Below are 18278 nucleotides of genomic sequence, written 5' to 3'. Positions count from 1 at the left end.
TCGTCGTGTTCGTGTCCCATTCAAAATTTTTCTAACAGATAAAAAAAAAGAACTACGATAGTATTGTAAAGGGGCCCATGATTTGATGGGTTAAACATTGGTTTCTCCCTGATTGGTTTTTGCTTTGAAACTTCAGAGATTATATAATGAAAGCCAAAAATTCTTTTCTTTGAAACTTCAAAGAAAAGTTCTTTGAAGCCAAAAGTTCTTGCCCTCTATATGATTAATTAATGAAAGACAAAAGTTGTTTTCTTTCAACTTCAAATTGAGACCATTGGTTAATGATTATGGACGAGATTAAAGATAACCGGGTAAGAATGAATGAAACTATGGAAAAGTTCAAAAAAAATATTTGCTTCTCATGTACTTAAAAGACAGGTTACTTTTTATTTTTTAAAGGTTAAGTTCTAAGATTTGCAAGTAATGTATGTTTGATTTCTTTTTTCTTCAACATAATCTTTAAAAATAACATGTGTTCCTTAATGTGTAAAAATTATTATTATTATTATTATTATTATTATTATTTAATATCTTGTGTTTTTTATGTCATTTTTTAATGGATTAAAGAAGAAAAAAAATGTTTTTCTGTCCGGTGTCAAGAGCAGAGAGGGTGGTAAAATTGGGATTTGAGAGGAGAGAAAGCAATGTAAGTCTACAAGGAGAGGTAGAATATGGTAGAAGTCTAGAGGTCGAGACATGCAAAGGAAATCGGTTCTATAAGAGATGGAGGAGAGAAAAGGGCATTAAGGCTATATGTGGCGGAACCATGCAAGTGAGCAGCAAGGTGTGAGGTGAAGATCTCAGAGAAGACCAGAGCAAAGTCTCGTGGGAACTTTTTTTTGTTTGTTTTTGTTTCTGTATTAAATGGAGATCGATCAACCCTTTATCAAAGAGTTCATTCCCATCAAAAAACCAAAAAAAATTCAATGTGTTCAATGCCATTCAACGAAACACGGATCACTCCAATTATAAATTTGAGGTCTTTTACATAAAAGTGCGTAGAAAAGTTACAAGCTATAAGTTTTATTAGCAAGCTGTATAGTGGTTTTGTCTTCAATCAGAAAGAAGACACCTCTTGGCGAAAATAGAAGAGGCCAGAAGGACTGCCATCGGGCAGGAGGGCTAACCTGACAGGACTCGCACCACCTTCTTCGACAGGCAAGACACCAGCGTTGCCATTTATATCTGTTTTGGTAAAGCCAGGGCAGACACAGTTGATGCAGAAATTTGGGTACTTTTTGGCTAGAATTCTTGTGTGGGCATTCATGGCTGCTTTCGAGAGCGTATAGGCAGAAAGAAAAGTAGGCCACTTTTTGGCTTCTACCGACCCTTCTTTGAAATCTTTTATAAACTCCTTCAATACCTCATCCACTTTCTCTTCTATCAGGTTTTCAGCGTCACCCAGCACTCTTTTAGCCCATTCGTTTGGTATGTTCTGAAACAACATCAACAAAACAAGAAGGATCCTCTAGTTTTTAGCTTTTGGGGCCAGAAAGTGTTGACAAGAAAAACTAACATAAATTAACCAAAACAAGCAGGATCCTCTGGTTTCAAATTCAAGCAAATTTCTATCCAATTTGCCAACAATTTATTTCTATATAGGAGGAGGAGGAGTGTGTTACGTTTATACCTCCAACTTCCCACTGGAGGATGAGACATTAACAATCCTTGGTGAACTGGACAATTGAAGGAGAGGAATGAGTGCTTCGGCCATTCCTTTAGCACCATAGTAGTTTGTTAGCAAGCATTCCTCTGCTAACTCAGCATTTTGAGTCGGTTTACGCGGATTAGCTCCTGCCTGCAGTAAGAATTCAATCCCTTGGTAAATATCGCCAAATACTTCGCAGTAGATGGTAGAAGAATTAGCACTTAGGAGATGCTAATTTATTCCAAGGAAAAAGAATGGTTTTGACATAAGATTATTCTTTTTCAACCTCCACAAAGACCTTTCGTTAAGTATTAAAGATAAGGAACATTCCCCACGTCAATGCTTTGAAAAATCTGTAGTGTAAGATTTGAGTGAATCGAAGCAGATTTTGAGTAGTTTTTTCTTCACCACTATTTTTGAAATCATTTTTTTGACATTGGGAGTGTATTGAAGCTTCATATTTTGAATGGCTTTTTCTTTACAACTATTTTGTAAGATGTTTTTTCTTAGTGAAAATCCCTTCCTAGTTGTGTCCACAGACTTGTTTGTATGATTGAACGACTTACCGACTATACCTGCGATATCATTCCCAAAGGTTTAATTAATTTTGAGGTCTCTAAAATTACTTATAAAACTTAATTTTGTTGGGGTTATCTCATATCAGCTGTGGAATGGGCTGGTGGTCAGTTTATAAATGTGAGGGAAAACCTCACATTTTGAGCTAACTTTTAAGGTTGAGAGAGGTTCACGACCACCCAACACTGGCATTAGAGCTTAGGTTCAATTAACAAGTCTCGGCCCAACCGTCCATGGAAGATATGGGTTATCTTAGCTCTGACCCAAGACCCAAGGTGTGAAGGGCAGGGGAGATTGTTGGGATTATCTCATATCAGTTATGGAAGGGGCTAATGGTCAATTTATAAGTGTAAGGAAAAACATCACCTCTTAAATTAATTTTTGGGGTTGAGAGACACTCAAGACCATCCAACAAATCTCACCGAATTAGGAACTCATGTGAGATTTAAACACCTTTGAGTGCCTTTATAATCTACCACTCTATATGAATTTCATCTTTCTAATGTGGGAATATGGTGTCATAATCTCTCCCCTTAAATTCCTGATATCTTCATTATGGTTATGTCAAGAAGTGCTCTAGCATCACATGGCTTTACTAGGTTGCTACCATTACTAAATTCATCTCTCCTCAATATGAAAGTGGGGTGTTACATCTTTACTATCCAAAATTTCAATTTGTCAAAACAAGATATTATATAGTAACGATCTCCAAGTAAAATACATGATGGAGTGCAACCATGGCATTCAAACCAACTGCACAAGACACTTGTGGCTGTTATAAGTTAACGCCGAAGGCGCATCCCATTTCAAACTCAGCTTTACTCTGCTGCAAACACAGAAAAGACATCTGGAAAGTAGTTACCTCAACATCAGCATTTGCTTTGACTCCACTAATCCCAGCGTTGTTCACCTGCACACAGTTTCAGCTTTCATCATTCATTTTGTTTACATCAACAAGAATTAGATTTTTTTTTTTAAAAAAAGGGAAAAGTTAATTAATAAATCCTTCCCGTTATATGGATGATTCTACCCCTTGATGACGACATACCACAATTTTATCGAGATTTCAGAGAGAATTTCAAGAAGAATAAGATCCAAAAGGGACAAAACTTTTAAAAGAAAATCAGCTTGGAATCATACCAAGACATCGAGTTTTCCAAACTGGGCTTTGATGAAATCTGCGAGAGAAGCAATGCTAGCAGGGTTAGACACGTCAAGCTGATGAAAAACCACCTGATCAGAAAGACCAGCGTCTTTCAGTTTCTCAAGAGCTTCAAGACCCCTCTTCTCATCTCTTGCTGTTAGGACCACTATGAACCTGTTTGAAGCCAACTGTCTCACTACTTCAAATCCAATCCCCTTATTTGCCCCTGTAACAACTGCATACCTTTTTTTTTTTTGTTATATCCCATAAAAGAAGAGAGAAAGAGAAAGATGATTGTTAGATTTGTGGCCCGAGATTTGATGGAAAATGTAAAAGATAAGACACCATGGACGGACTGAAGAAATACCTCATTGTTGCTTCGGCCATGGTTATGAGACTTGGAATTTGATCCGAGAAAAAGTGTGATGTACAACAGTATGAGGTTGGGCTTTTAGTTGTGTCATAGGATTACTATACCTACCAATTGAGTTGGAGTTGGACCAGAACAGATTTTTGTAACGTCCTTGTCGTTTAGTTACTTTCTTCTTTTTTTTTATTCATTCAACTCAATGCGTTAAAAATTCGCATGAGTTAAATCACATCACATCACATGATCCATGCAAGCGGTTGGTGAGTAAACCCATGCAAGCACTCAACCACTCCCGAAGACTTCAAAACTCTTTCTTCTTTTGAGGTGATAATACTGTTGGCAAAGTGTGGCTCACCTTTGTTGACAATTGGGTTCACTCTCATTACTCATCACATTTCTCCCATGTAGATAATTGCAGCTGCAATCTTTGACAAAAATGGGCTTTGTTAAAAGCCTTGGCCGATTGTCTTTATTCCTCTAAGAAGCCTTATATCATTTGTCTTTGTTAAAGCTAATAGATAAGGGGGCTTCTAGATGAAAGAAGAAAAATAGGTGTGAAAGGAGAATTGTGGGCTATGCTATAGAGTAAGTGACCGAAATGTTTGAAATATGGGTGCAGGAAATTGCCTATGTAACAAAATGGAAGGCCACTTGCAAATAAGACACCAACGAGAGCTTCTTAAAAGAAAGTGAGAGTGCTTTAATAAAAGAGCTAGAAAAATACAATAGTAGTGTTTTTATGAGAAAGTGAGCAAAACACAAGAGTGTGTATTTTTCAGGAGTGTGAGAGATACACTGTGTGAGTGAGATCTGCTGATTCATAATTGTAGTTCATTCAAAGTGATATAAAAATATCTGGTGTATTCTGTGGACGTAAGCAGTATTAGCCGAAACACGTATAAATTCTTGTCTTGTGCCTTTATATTTTATTGTGTTGTTGTTTTCTTGACAAATTGAATCCCAATATCCTGTCAAAAAGAATTAGCGGCGTCCTAATTTCCTAACAAATACATGTGAAAACTATATAAATTAATCTTAATCAATTTAATTTTATATTGAATTTGTGAGTCATATAAAAAATAATACACCTTAAATATCATCAAGTTCAAATCATATTAAGGTTAAATACAAGACTATATAAGTTGACTATAAACCCATCAATTTAATTAAACCGGTGAAACACTTCAACCTTAACTAACTAATTTCAAATTGAATTCATATCAAATTCGCAAATCATATAAAAAGTTTTCAACACTAATTATTATATCAAGCCGCTTAAATGAGTTCCCGGCACGGTTAGCTTGATTGGCAAAAGAGGATTTAAAATTCTTGGACCAAAATTCTTGGACCAACTCAAGCCCACTTGACCTTCACCCACCCTCCCCCCCCCCAAAAAAAATAATAAGTAAATAAAAGCCCAAGAAAATTTCACCCATGAACTTGACAAGGCAGAAATAGTAGTGTTTAGTATTAGTATTTTTGTTTGAAGGTTGGATCTTTTTACCTCTTTGAAGTCGTGTGAACAGAATAATAAGGATAATCACTCGATAACTCCTCAAGCCTTCTTGTCATCTTCTGAACTCTGAAGCTTAGCCGGCGCCGATGACGTCTCGTGCTCAATAATTTATGCGAATTAGCGGGACTGCATGCAGTTGCATGACGTGGTTGGATTTATAACCGTTAAGAGTGGGGGAGTACGAGGATGATGGCACGTGGTCAGTTGTGGGAGTTTTGGCACGCCGAAGAAAGGGGCTTTTTGGTGTATTGGGCTCCTCTTAGCCCATCAGGCAGTGGTGGGCTTCTAACCCACAATGGTTGGAGCTCTACTCTGGAGGGCATTGTTGCTGGGGTCCGTATGCTTTGTTGGCCCACAATCCCTGACCAGCAAATTAATAGTAGGTGGGTTAGTATAAGGTATGGAGGATCGGTTAAACTAATAAAAAATAATTATTTATTTATTTAATATTCCAACAACCAGCCCTGTGGTTTGTTCACAAATCTCCACCGATTATTCTAGTGGCCTATCCCAAAAGACTCCGCACAAACAGAAACATTCTTAAAAGTTGCTTCAAGAAAAAGTATATATATGACATGACATACATGAAGTGAAAAACTTGCTTACACAATGAGAATCAAATGCATGGTAAAGTGCACACTCATTCATGTAATACATATATTTCTCTCTATCAAGATGACAAGCTTCTTTATTTCTTTGCCAAGAGGCAGGAGAAATGGATGATATTTAAACAAAACTCGACACCTCATTCCGATCAAAGAAGAGGCCAGAAGGACCATCGTTAGATAGTAGCGCTAACCTTACAACACTTTCAGCACCTTCATCAATCGTCAAGATTCCAGCAGTGTTTGCATCTGTCTTGACCAAGCCAGGGCAAAGGCAATTGACACGGAAGGATGGATAATTCTTGGCCACGATTCTTGTGTAGGTATTTACAGCAGCTTTTGAAACTCTATAGGCAGGCAGAAGACAAGACCACCCTTTGGCTTCCAAGGAACCCTCTTTAAAATCTTTCAAAAATTTACTCAATACCTCATCCACTCTTTCTTCTGTAAGGTTTTCTGTATTGCCCAACACTCCTTGAGCCCATTCATTTGGTATTTTCTAAAACAGCACAACAAGACAATTTAATTTGAAAACAAAAACTTGACATCTATTAGAAAGTAAAATCCATCCAGTTTGTTTACAAAATTTATTTGTAGTAGTTTCATACCTTTAACTGCCCCATGGAAGAGGAAACATTGACAATATTTGGTGAATCGGATAACTGAAGGAGGGGAAGCAATGCTTCAGTCAATCTTTTGGTGCCATAGTAGTTTGTTTTTATGCACTCTTCAGCTAACTCATAAGTTTGAGTTACTATTTTACTCCAATCGATTTTGGCATTCTCACCTTCCTGTATCAATCAGATTAAACTTTATCCTCTTGCCTCTTAAGTGAACTAAGTACTCTGAGGCTAAAACAATTCTACATGGGTTTTCTTTCTATATTGAAATGTACGACCTTTCTTTTTGTACTACGTTAAATCATTTGTTATCTCAAAAACTTAAGTTAATATGAAATAGTAAATTTAATAATTTAATTACTTTCCTATCAGCTTAAGCTTTTTGGATAATCAATGATTTAATATAGTATCGGAGCAAAGGTCATGAGTTCAAATTTTGGCTCTATAATTTACTTTCCAATTCATTAAATAATCCACACATTATGATTCATTTATTGAGGAAGAGTTGAGCTCCCATGTGAGGAGCACTAGTAGAATATTAACTAATTCACTTTTGCTTATTGGCTTAAACTTTTAGAATAACCAGTGATTAAATGAAGGAATGAAATGTAATTAACCAAAGAAAAAAAGGATAATATTTACAAAACTTACCTTACCAATGCCAGAAGCTGCTAAAGCATCACCATCTACTATACCTCCAGAAATCCCTGCATTGTTGACCTGCAGATATGGAACTTTAACGTTTGTCAATTGTCATCATTCTTTTAGTTTTGTAAATTCAACAAAAACCAGAATCGTGAAGGAGAAAACCCATTAATTATTTCTAAATATTCTATACCACTAACCAAAAAAAAAAAAAAAAAAAAGAGGAGGTAATTGATCAAATTCTCATCTCATCGCACAAGTACAGAAAATACAGAAAACAGAGGAATGAAAAGATTTTTAGTAAGTTGACTTTGAATCATACCAATATATCAAGCTTCCCATATTTGGTGTTGATGAAATCTGCGAAAGAAGCTATGCTAACAGGGTCAGCCACATCAAGCTGATGAAATACCACATACTCAGATAGCCCTGATTCTTTGAGCTTTTCAACAGCTTCAAGGCCCCTTTTCTCATCTCTAGCAGTTAACACCGTCACGACCCCAATCGAGGCCAGTTGCCTGCATATTCCAAACCCAATCCCCTTATTTGACCCTGTCACAACTGCACACCTGAAAAAACAAAAGTGGGCGTCATGCCTCTACGTAAACACCGTGAAATAAGAAGAAGCAAAGTACCTGTTAATTGTCGCTCCTGCCATTGATGATGAAACTTGGGCTCTTTTATGATAAGTGAAACGAGATGCAAAGTGGGAGCAACGCAAACGGGTTTTCCAGATATCGATTTTAGAGTAAAGTTGACTTTGAAAGCTGCAGCACACTTTTACCCTTTGAGAGAGAGAATCAAAACAGTCAACACTTTTGGTATCTTACGGTCTATAACTCCAATTTCCTCCCTGCAGTTGCCAATCAATGGTTCAGATTCAATTTCTTGAACTTCAATTTTCTCTTATTTATATTGGGTGTGCTAATTATTCTCCTATGAGTTTTGTAGAATTCTTCCTCAAGGGATAGCTCAATAGTCCTTAAAAAATAGTTTAATTAGCTGTGAGCCACACCTCATCAAACGGATATCATTAGTTCAAAAAAAAAAAAAAAAGAAAAGAAAAGAAAAGAAGGGGTTAGAGCATTCCCAGCAGACTCCCTATTAGGGAGTCTGTTCCCTAAATTTAGGGAATATGTCTAAAAAATCACAAAAATCGTCCTACAGCAGATTCCCTATATGGTTCCTTAAACCATCAGCTGCTACAGTTGAACCCAATATTTGAGGTTCAACTGTAGCGATCCATTGCCTTATTATAATCATAAAAAAAAACTCTCTCTCCTCTCACATCTTTTCACGCCCATTATTTTTCTCCATTCTTCTCCGCCCTCTTCTTCTTCTACGAGCCATTTTTTTCGCCCTCTTCTTCTTCTGCAAGCCGCAGACTTCTTCTTCTGCAAGCCATTTTCTCCGCCCTCTTCTTCTTCTGCAAGCCGCCCTCTTCTTCTTCTGCAAGCCATTTTCTCCGCCCTCTTCTTCTACACTTCATCTTCAATACTCCATCTTCACTCTCATGGCCACTCAAAGGATTTACACCCAAAATTAAACAACAAATAAAACCCACAAAATCAATCTTCCCCAAATAACTTAAATCGTTCCAGAACTCAGCAACTCAACCAAAACTCAAGAAACTCTAGATCCATTCGGCCAAACCATCTCAAAACAGATTCTAAGAACACCTCAATTAGAACCGAAACTCAACACCCAACCAGCCACTCAAGACAATCAAAAATCCTCAACAACACAATTGATTACCCAAATCGAATACCCAGAGAATCAACCCCATCACAATCAAATACCCATAACTAAAAGAAGGAGAATTTTACCCAAAGAATGATTCTGAGCCCATAAGCCGCTGTCCAGCCACTCACGGCTTCGCCGTGGCCATCTACTGAGCTTTCTCTCTCTCACCATCTCTCTCCATCCCTCGCCCAACTCTCTCTGCATCACTCTCTTTCTCTCTCCTGTTCTCTCCCTATCTGTCTTCGTGAGCGAAAACCTGCTGGGGGGAAAGTGAGGCAGAGAGTGAGATAGAGAAAGGGAGAGAGGTGTGGCTTGGGGGAGAGAAAAGAAGGAAACAGAGTGAAGAAGACGGAGAGACAGAAGACGGAGATGAGAGAGAAATGAAAAGAAAAAGAAAAAAAATTTTACAATAAAAGAAAATATTATTTTATTAAAAATAAAAATAATATTTTAATAATATAGGGAATGGTAAAGGGAAGCTATTGTGGAGTTTTTGTAGATAAGGAAGCAAAAAGTAGTTTGGATCCTTAAATATAGGGAAAATGGTTGGGTAGCTGCTGAGAATGCTATTACATAAAAGTAAAAAATTAAAGACAATTTGAAAAGTCAAACTAAAGGGGCCCATGATTTGATGGATGAACCATTGGCTCCTCCCTTCTGTTCAACTCAAAGTATGGACAAGATTAAAAAATGATAAGAAGAGCCACACTTTTCAAATTGTTTTTATAAAATTTAGTTTTCAAATGATGTCATCATTATATAAGATTATTATTTTGAAAGAAAATGTGTCACCAATTTATAGAATAGTAACACATTATTTGGGAGCAGACTTTCAGAGAAATTTTTTTTAAAAATATAACGTTTTTAAAAAATTAATTGAATTTTGCTTTGCAACGTCAAATTGAGACCGTTGGTCTATTGAGGAACCACTCAAACTAAAATATGGACAAGATTATAGATAACCAGATAAGCAATTAATGAAAATATGGACAAATATATATATTTTTTGGGACTAGGCCTCTAAAAAAGTGATTTTTGAATCACATAATTTTTTTTTAATAGCAAGTACTTTTTACATGCTATTTTTAATATCATTAATAAGAAAGCTTTTCACATGCTTAAAGCACGTGTCATTTTTAAAGACTGTGCTCTTACGGCCAGTTTGTAGGAAATTTCTATCAACAAAGAAATTGGCGCAATAGGTTTGATAATAAGTGTTTTATTTAGAATCCTCCATTTGTCTTTGTCTAAGGGTTGTTTATGTTCAATTAATGGAGTTAATGTGTGCAACTAGGTGCTGTGGAGCTAATATGGAGTTATTTATTTTTAGAATATATATAAGTATTGCCTAGCTAATGAAAAACTACAGACTTTGATTCCTGTCAATTTCGTGAGAAATTTTGGAGGGTTACTCCTAGAAAAGGCTTGTTTATCTTTATTTTTTATTTTTTATTTTTTTATTATTTAGGCCCATAACATTCTTTAGTGGGGCGAAAAAATGACGTTGCATAAAGAGCGATGACAATGTAGAGGGCAACCAAACACATAAAACGACTCAATATGTGAAATACTTAATTGAAATGAGAAGTAAATTAATAGAAATAATGTTTGAGCTAAGACCATTGCTCTTATATCATGTCAAATCACTGATTGTCCTAATAAAAAATAATTATTTAATTAATATTCTAATTGCCTTGCCCAAGAGACTTAGCACAAACTGAAACATTCTTAAAAGTAGCATTAAGAAGAAGCATATATTTGACATGACACACATGAAGTGAAAAACATGCTTAAAGCATAGACACTATATGACATTAAAGATACACATTGGTCTTCAAGTAACCTATTACACATTGAGAATCAGATGCAAGGAAAAGTGCACACTCATTTGATATTGATGCAATACATTTCTCTCAATCAAGATGACTCGCTTCTTTATTTATTTTGATAAGAGGCTATAGAATTGAATGATATTTAATCAAAAGTTGAAACTTCATTCCGATGAAAGAAGAGGCCAGAAGGACCATCGTCAGGCAGTATCGCTAATCTTACAACATTTTCAGCACCTTCCTCAATCGTGAACAAGCCTTGGTTGTGATTTATATCTGTTTTGACATAGCCAGGACAAAGGCAGTTGATGCGAAAAGATGGGTACTTTTTTGCCACAATTCTTGTGTAGGCATTTAGAGCTGCTTTTGAAACTATATAGGCAGAGAAATAACCAGGCCAGCCTTTGGTTTCCAAGGAATCCTCTTTAAAATCTTTCAAAAATTCACTCAATACCTCATCTACTCTTTCTTCCGTAAGGCTTTCAGCATCACCTAGCACTCCTTTAGCCCATTCATTTGGTATTTTCTAAAACAGCACAACAAGACAATTTAATTTGAAAACAACAAAACTCGACATCTACTAAAAAGTAATTTAAACCCCTCCAGTTTGTTTAGAAATATATTTGTAGCAGTTTCGTATACCTTTAACTGTCCAAAGTAAGAGGTAACATTGACAATCCTTGGTGAAACGGATAGTTGAAGGAGAGGAAGTAGTGCCTCAGTCACTCTTTTGGTGCCATAGTAGTTCGTTTTTAGGCACTCGTCAGCTAACTCATAAGTTTGAGTCATTATTTTACTCCAATCGATTTTGGATTCATCACCTCCCTGTATCAATCAGACAATGTAATTTACGTAAAAGGAATCTTACCACTGAAATGTAATTACCCAAGAAAAAAGATATAATATGGACAAAACTTACCTTACCAGCACCAGAAGCTGCCAAAGCATCACCATCTGTTATAGCTCCAATAATCCCGGCATTGTTAATCTGCATAGAATTTTAACATTTGTCATCATTTATTGTGTCTTGAAAATTCACCAAAAAACAAAATCATGGATATTAAGATTTTGAATCGTACCAATATATCAAGCTTCCCATATTTGGTTTTGATGAAATCTGCGAGAGAAGCTATGCTAACAGGGTCAGCCAAATCAAGCTGATGAAATACAACATACTCAGATAGTCCAGATTCTTTGAGCTTTTCAAAAGCTTCAAGGCCCCTTTTCTCATCTCTAGCAGTTAACACCGTCACGACCCCAATTGAGGCCAGCTGCCTGCATATTCCAAACCCAATCCCCTTATTTGATCCTGTCACAACTGCACACCTGGGAAAAAAAAAAAAAAAAAAAGATTAAAACGAATGAAAAGAGAGAGAAAAAAAGAAAAAAAGAAAAAAAAGGGTGTTATGCTTAAATAGGAAGAAGCAAAGTACCTGTTTGTGGCTCCTGCCATTGATGATGATGAATCTGAGGATTCTTTTATGATAAGTGAAACAAGGAATATTATCAGTTGGTTTCTGTTAGAGAGCTCTTAGTCTTTTAGCTGATCTTCTAACATTATCCTTGAGAAGCAGAGGAAATGTTGCTGTTCGTTTCAAGAAATTAGAGACGTGTATGATGACGCATGTAGAGTCTTTTTACTTTATGTGCGGGAGTCGTGATTCAGAGCACATGACATGCTTAGCACGCGGTGCAGGAAATTTTTTTTTTAATATTTTAATGCACGAAAACTGAACATGCCCTTGACTTTATGGACATGATTATGAACAACTCCCACTAGCTTTTGTCGTCGTGCTCGTGTCCCGTTCAAAATTTTTCTAACCGATAAAAAAAGAACTACAAAAGTATTGTAAAGGGGCCCATGATTTGTTGGGTTAAACAATGGTGTCTCCCCTTATTGTTCAACACAACGCATGGACAAAATTGAAGATTGAATGGTTTTTGCTTTGAAACTTCAAATTGAGACCATTGGTTAATGATTGTGGACAAGATTAAAGATAACCGGATAAGAATGAATGAAACTATGGAAAATGGAAAAGTTTTATTTATTTATTTATTTGACAGAATTTTCCTAATTGAGAAGGATGAACTTTTAGAACTCAGCAAGCACATGTATTTTTAATGATATGTGCCTTTTTTGTAGTACTAAAAAAAAAAAAAACATTTGCTTCTAAGAAGACATGTTGCTTTTTAAAGGTTAGGCTGTAAGATTTGCGAGCAATTTATGTCCAAATTTTTTTTTCTCCAACACAATTTTTAAAAATGATACATATTCCTTAACATTTAAAAATTATTATTATTATTATTATTAATTTTTAATATCATGTGTTTTTTATATCATTTTTTAATATGATTAGTGACAAAACATGTTTTTCTGTACAGTGCCAAGTGGTGTATAATTGGATTGAGATTTTCTCCAATTACTTAAAATTGAAGAATCTCATGTTACGAAATCATGACCCTTTATTTTAAATTTAATGGTCTATAAAATGCTTACTTTTGCATAACCGAGTCATTAAATTTTGATTTTAAGCTGACTTTTCTACTTCAAAGTGTTCAATGCCATACAAAGAAGTAGTACAGTAATAGCAAATGGAACATGGATCACTCCAATTATAATTCGAGATCTTTTACATAAAGAAGTAGAAAAGTTCTAAGCTATAAGTTTTATCATCAATCTGTATAGTGGTTTTGTCTTCATTCTTCAATCAGAAAGAAGACACCTTTTGGCGAACATAAAAGAGGCCAGAAGGACTGCCATCGGGCAGGAGGGCTAACCTGACAGGACTCGCACTACCCTCTTCGACAGGCAAGAGTCAAGACACCAGCGTTGCCATTCATATATGTTTTGACAAAGCCAGGGCAGACACAGTTGATGCAGAAATTTGGGTATTTTTTGGCTAGAATTCTTGTGTGGGCATTCATGGCTGCTTTCGAGAGCATATAGGCAGAAAGAAAAGTAGGCCACTTTTTGGCTTCCACCGACCCTTCTTTGAAATCTTTTATAAACTCCTTCAATACCTCATCCACTTTCTCTTCTGTCAGGTTTTCAGCATCACCCAGCACTCTTTTAGCCCATTCGTTTGGTATGTTCTGAAACAACATCAACAAAACAAGCAGGATCCTCTAGTTTTTAGCTTTTGGGGCCAGAAAGTGTTGACAAGAAAAACTAACATAAATTAACCAAAACAAGCAGGATCCTCTGGTTTCAAATTCAAGCAAATTTCTATCCAATTTGCCAACAATTTATTTCTATATAGGAGGAGGAGGAGTGTGTTACGTTTTTTTGTCCGGTGCCAAGAGCAGAAAGGGTGGTAGAATTGGGATTTAAGAGGAGAGAAAGCGATGTAAGTCTACGAGGAGAGGTAGAATATGGTGGAAGTCTAGAGGTTGACACATGCAAAGGAAATCGGATCTATGAGAGATGGAGGAGAGAAAAGGGCATTAAGGCTATACGTGGCGGAACCATGCAAGTGAGCAACAAGGTGTGACGTGAAGATCTCAGAGAAGACCAGAGTAGAGTCTTGGGGGAACCTTTTTTTTTTTTTTTTTTTTTTTTCTGTATTAAATGGAGATCGATCAACCCTTTATCAAAGAGTTCATTCCCATAAAAAAAAAACCAAAAAAATTCAATGTGTTCAATGCCATCCAACGAAACACAGATCACACCAATTATAAATTTGAGGTCTTTTACATAAAAGTGCGTAGAAAAGTTACAAGCTATAAGTTTTATCAGCAAACTGTATAGTGGTTTTGTCTTCAATTAGAAAGAAGACACCTCTTGGCGAACATAGAAGAGGCCAGAAGGACTGCCATCGGGCAAGAGGGCTAACCTGACAGGACTCGCACCACCTTCTTCGACAGGCAAGACACCAGCGTTGCCATTTATATCTGTTTTGACAAAGCCAGGGCAGACACAGTTGATGCAGAAATTTGGGTACTTTTTGGCTAGAATTCTTGTGTTGGCATTCATGGCTGCTTTCGAGAGCGTATAGGCAGAAAGAAAAGTAGGCCACTTTTTGGCTTCCACCGACCCTTCTTTGAAATCTTTTATAAACTCCTTCAATACCTCATCCACTTTCTCTTCTGTCAGGTTTTCAGCATCACCCAGCACTCTTTTAGCCCATTCGTTTGGTATGTTCTGAAACAACATCAACAAAACAAGCAGGATCCTCTAGCTTTTAGCTTTTGGGGCCAGAAAGTGTTGACAAGAAAAACTAACATAAATTAACCAAAATAAGCAGATCCTCTGGTTTCAAATTCAAGCAAATTTCTATCCAATTTGCCAACAATTAATTTCTATATACCTCCAACTTCCCCATGGAGGATGAGACATTAACAATCCTTGGTGAACTGGACAATTGGAGGAGAGGAATGAGTGCTTCGGCCATTCTTTTAGCACCATAGTAGTTTGTTAACAGGCATTCCTCTGCTAACTCAGCATTTTGCGTCAGTTTACGCGGATTAGCTCCTGCCTGCATGCAGTAAGAATTCAACCCCTTGGTAAATATCGCCAAATACCTCGCAGTACATGGTAGAAGAATTCCAAAAGGCTAAGCAGCTAGGCAAATAGTACCTGATTATTGGCCCTAATCGAGCACTTAGGAGATGCTAATTTTTTCCAAGGAAAAAGAATGGGTTTGAGATAAGATTATTCTTTTTCAAGCTCCACAAAGGCCTTTTGCTAAGTGTTAAAGATAAGGAAGCATTCCCCATTTCAGTGCTTTGCAAATTCTCTAGAGTAAGATCTGAGTGAATTGAAGCAGATTTTGAGTAGTTTTTTCTTCACCACTATTTTTTTTTTTTTTTTATAAGTAAAAATGTATATATCAAAACGCCAAGGGAGCGCAACCCAAGTACACAAGAAGCATATAAAGAGAGCACCAAGAAACACCCAAACAAACCCTATAAAGCCCTAAGCTCCCAAGCAAACCCTATAAGGCCCTAAGCTCCCAAGGAGCATCCACAAAGAGACCCAACCTTCGAAAACAAACACCCAAGGCAAACCCACAAACCCAACAAACCCCACAGAATCACCCTACACCCCTAACCCTCCTCGAGCTACCGCCCCTAGCCTCAAAATTAACGGAGCATTCCAAATTCTTGAGCTCCCTCATTCCTTTGACCTTAAGAACATAAAATTCAATATCGAACTCCTCATCAATGGCCATCAAAAGACTTTCCTCATTCTCTTCAACAGATTTCATCGCGAACTTTGTCGCATCGCCCTTCACCCTCAGCCTCACCTTTTTCGTATGCAACTGATTAGCTTCCTTATCCTTCGCTCTCCGCAAATACCCCCGAGCAGACTTGGTAACAGAAGAATCTTCATCACTATTTATACTCCATTTTTTTGACATTTGGAGTGTATTGAAGCTTCAGATTTTGAATGGCTTTTTCATTACCACTATTTTGAATGATATTTTTCCTTAGTGAAAATTCCTTCCTAGTTGTGTCCGCCTATGAAGATAGACTTGTTTGTATGATTGAACGACTTAAGAAAACTACTAACCACATCTGCAATATCATTTTAAAAAGTTCAGTTAATTTTGAGGTCTCTAAAATCACTTATAAAACTTAATCTTGTTGGGGTTATCCCACATCAGTTGTGGAAGGGGCTTGTAGTTTGTTTATAAATGTGAGGAAAAACCTCACATTTTGAACTAACTTTTAAGGTTGAAAGAGGCCAAAAACCACCCAATACTGGTATCAGAGCCCAGGTTCAACCAAAAAGTCTCAGCCCAACAATCCATGGAATAAATGGGTTGTCTCTGCTCTGACCCAGGGCCCGATGTGTAAAGGGGAGATTGTTGGGGTGATCCCACATCGGTTATGGAAGGTGCTAGTGATCAGTTTGCAAGTGTAATGAAAAACCTCAACTCTTAAGCTAGTTTTTGAGGTCAAGAGAGGCCCAAGACCACCCAACAAATCTCACCGAATTAGGAACTCATGTGAGCTTTAAACACCTACGAGTGCCTTTATAATCTACCACTCTATGTGAATTTCATCTTTCTAATGTGGGAATATGGTGTTATAATCTCTCCCCTTAAATTCCTGATATCTTTGTTAGGGCTATGTCAAGAAGTGCTCTAGCATCACATGGCTTTACTAGGTTGCTACCGTTACTAAGTTCATCTCTCCTCAATGTGAAAGTGGGGTGTTACATCTTTACTATCCAAAATTTCAATTTGTCAAAACAAAATATTATATAGTAATGATCTCCCAAGTAAAATACATGAAGGACTGCAACCAACTGCACAAGACACTTGTGGCTGTTATAAGTTAACGCCGAAGGCGCATCCCATTTCAAACTCAGATTTACTCTGCTGCAAACACAGAAAACACATCTGGAAAGTAGTTACCTCAACATCAGCATTTAGTATGACTCCACTAATCCCAGCGTTGTTCACCTGCACACAGTTTCAGCTTTCATCATTCATTTTGTTTACATCAACAAGAATTAGATTTTTTTTTTTTTAAAAAAAGGGAAAAGTTAATTAATAAATCCTTCCCGTTATATGGATGATTCTACCCCTTGATGATGACATACCACAATTTTATCGAGATTTCAGAGAGAATTTCAAGAAGAATAAGATCCAAAAGGGACAAAACTTTTAAAAGAAAATCAGCTTGGAATCATACCAAGACATCGAGTTTTCCAAACTGGGCTTTGATGAAATCTGCGAGAGAAGCAATGCTAGCAGGGTTAGACACGTCAAGCTGATGAAAAACCACATGATCAGAAAGACCAGCGTCTTTCAGTTTCTCAAGAGCTTCAAGACCCCTCTTCTCATCTCTTGCTGTCAGGACCACTATGAACCTGTTAGAAGCCAACTGTCTCACTACTTCAAATCCAATCCCCTTATTTGCCCCTGTAACAACTGCAAACCTTTTTTTTTTTAACAAAAAAAAAAAAAAAAAAAATCCCATAAAAGAAGAGAGAAAGAGAAAGATGATAGTTAGATTTGTGGCCCGAGATTTGATGGAAAATGTAAAAGATAAGACACCATGGACGGACTGAAGAAATACCTCTTTGTTGCTTCGGCCATGGTTATGAGACTTGGCATTTGATCCGAGAAAATGTGTGATGTACATCAGTATGAGGTTGGGCTTTTAGTTGTGTCATAGGATTACTATACCTACCAATTGAGTTGGAGTTGGACCAGAACAGATTTTTGTAACGTCCTTGTCGTTTAGTTACTTTCTTCTTTTTTTATTCATTCAACTCAATGTAGTCTGTAGATATAGAATTTTATAAGTTTAATGCGTTAAAAATTCGCTTTAGTTAAATCACATCACATCACATCACATGATCCACGTGCGAAAACATATAGACGCCAAATACAAATACGTTAAAAGCTACCCAAGTAAGCCAACCCAATACTATGTGTCTACCTAACTCAGCATTTTTATGTGTTTTTTTCAGGTGAATTGGCCATTGCCTTTACTTTTCCTATTCTTTTTGCAGGTTAACTGTCTTATAAGGCTCGGTTGGTGAGTAAACACATGCAAGCACTCAACCACTCCGGAAGACCTCAAAACTCTTTTTTCTTTTGAGGTGACAATACATGTAAAAACTATA

General features: G+C 36.7%; 4 protein-coding genes across 8 annotated transcripts; all 4 read right to left on the bottom strand.

Annotated features, from left to right (window-relative positions):
• Positions 1 to 941: 941 nt before the first annotated feature.
• Positions 942 to 3817, bottom strand: LOC148584787 ((+)-neomenthol dehydrogenase-like). Its single transcript, XM_088517418.1, has 5 exons — positions 3736 to 3817; positions 3365 to 3611; positions 3087 to 3134; positions 1631 to 1798; positions 942 to 1435 (listed from the first exon to the last, which is right to left on the bottom strand). The coding sequence occupies exons 1-5, from the start codon at positions 3753 to 3755 to the stop codon at positions 1058 to 1060; spliced, it is 861 nt and encodes a 286-aa protein (XP_088373544.1). The 5' UTR covers positions 3756 to 3817; the 3' UTR covers positions 942 to 1057.
• On the bottom strand, positions 3766 to 8054 carry LOC148584786 ((+)-neomenthol dehydrogenase-like). Of its 4 annotated transcripts, none has more exons than XR_015912662.1 (7): positions 7760 to 8054; positions 7447 to 7693; positions 7131 to 7199; positions 6468 to 6650; positions 6054 to 6358; positions 5243 to 5615; positions 3766 to 3845 (listed from the first exon to the last, which is right to left on the bottom strand). XR_015912662.1 is itself a non-coding variant. In XM_088517411.1 (6 exons), exons 1-6 carry the CDS (start codon positions 7780 to 7782, stop codon positions 5540 to 5542), a joined length of 903 nt encoding a protein of 300 aa, XP_088373537.1. In that variant the 5' UTR covers positions 7783 to 8054; the 3' UTR covers positions 5185 to 5539. The 4 variants fall into 4 exon arrangements, 1 of the variants encoding a protein (XP_088373537.1); XR_015912660.1 differs by lacking the exon at positions 3766 to 3845 and adding an exon at positions 4040 to 4163; XR_015912661.1 differs by lacking the exon at positions 3766 to 3845 and adding an exon at positions 4040 to 4156.
• Positions 8055 to 10645: 2591 nt separating this feature from the next.
• Positions 10646 to 12152, bottom strand: LOC148584785 ((+)-neomenthol dehydrogenase-like). The gene is made up of 5 exons (XM_088517415.1): positions 12130 to 12152; positions 11776 to 12022; positions 11616 to 11684; positions 11339 to 11521; positions 10646 to 11222 (listed from the first exon to the last, which is right to left on the bottom strand). Exons 1-5 carry the CDS (start codon positions 12147 to 12149, stop codon positions 10842 to 10844), a joined length of 900 nt encoding a protein of 299 aa, XP_088373541.1. The 5' UTR covers positions 12150 to 12152; the 3' UTR covers positions 10646 to 10841.
• A 1483-nt stretch (positions 12153 to 13635) lies between these two features.
• Positions 13636 to 17884, bottom strand: LOC148584784 ((+)-neomenthol dehydrogenase-like). 2 transcript variants are annotated; one of them, XM_088517417.1, is made up of 6 exons: positions 17726 to 17884; positions 17339 to 17585; positions 17059 to 17106; positions 15004 to 15171; positions 14530 to 14837; positions 13636 to 13789 (listed from the first exon to the last, which is right to left on the bottom strand). In XM_088517417.1, exons 1-6 carry the CDS (start codon positions 17761 to 17763, stop codon positions 13738 to 13740), a joined length of 861 nt encoding a protein of 286 aa, XP_088373543.1. In that variant the 5' UTR covers positions 17764 to 17884; the 3' UTR covers positions 13636 to 13737. The 2 variants fall into 2 exon arrangements, with proteins under 2 accessions (XP_088373543.1, XP_088373542.1); XM_088517416.1 differs by lacking the exon at positions 13636 to 13789 and having other exon boundaries at positions 14314 to 14837; positions 17726 to 17883.
• Between the last annotated feature and the right edge of the window lie 394 nt (positions 17885 to 18278).

This window comes from Corylus avellana, chromosome 6 (assembly GCF_965113065.1).
Source record: "Corylus avellana chromosome 6, dhCorAvel1.hap1.2, whole genome shotgun sequence".
Taxonomy (NCBI): Eukaryota; Viridiplantae; Streptophyta; class Magnoliopsida; order Fagales; family Betulaceae; genus Corylus; species Corylus avellana.
Note: the sequence above shows the minus strand (reverse complement) of the source record. Positions and strands in the feature narration are given on the sequence as shown.

Excerpts from the sequence above, each read along its gene's own strand:
- LOC148584784 (XM_088517416.1), bottom strand. The coding sequence starts at position 17,763 with ATGCCAAGTCTCATAACCATGGCCGAAGCAACAAAGAG. Across the intron at positions 15,172-17,058 it reads TACTAAATGCTGATGTTGAG|GCAGGAGCTAATCCGCGTAA; the intron begins GTAACTACTTTC and ends TACTGCATGCAG. Across the intron at positions 14,838-15,003 it reads CCTCCATGGGGAAGTTGGAG|AACATACCAAACGAATGGGC; the intron begins GTATATAGAAAT and ends ATGTTGTTTCAG.
- LOC148584785 (XM_088517415.1), bottom strand. The coding sequence starts at position 12,149 with ATGGCAGGAGCCACAAACAG. Across the intron at positions 11,522-11,615 it reads CAGCTTCTGGTGCTGGTAAG|GGAGGTGATGAATCCAAAAT; the intron begins GTAAGTTTTGTC and ends TGATTGATACAG. Across the intron at positions 11,223-11,338 it reads CTTACTTTGGACAGTTAAAG|AAAATACCAAATGAATGGGC; the intron begins GTATACGAAACT and ends GTGCTGTTTTAG.
- LOC148584787 (XM_088517418.1), bottom strand. The coding sequence starts at position 3,755 with ATGGCCGAAGCAACAATGAG. Across the intron at positions 3,612-3,735 it reads ATGGCCGAAGCAACAATGAG|GTATGCAGTTGTTACAGGGG; the intron begins GTATTTCTTCAG and ends AAAAAAAAAAAG. Across the intron at positions 1,799-3,086 it reads AAGCAAATGCTGATGTTGAG|GCAGGAGCTAATCCGCGTAA; the intron begins GTAACTACTTTC and ends TTCTTACTGCAG.
- LOC148584786 (XM_088517411.1), bottom strand. The coding sequence starts at position 7,782 with ATGGCAGGAGCGACAATTAACAG. Across the intron at positions 6,651-7,130 it reads CAGCTTCTGGCATTGGTAAG|GAAGGTGAGAATGCCAAAAT; the intron begins GTAAGTTTTGTA and ends TGATTGATACAG. Across the intron at positions 6,359-6,467 it reads CTTCCATGGGGCAGTTAAAG|AAAATACCAAATGAATGGGC; the intron begins GTATGAAACTAC and ends GTGCTGTTTTAG.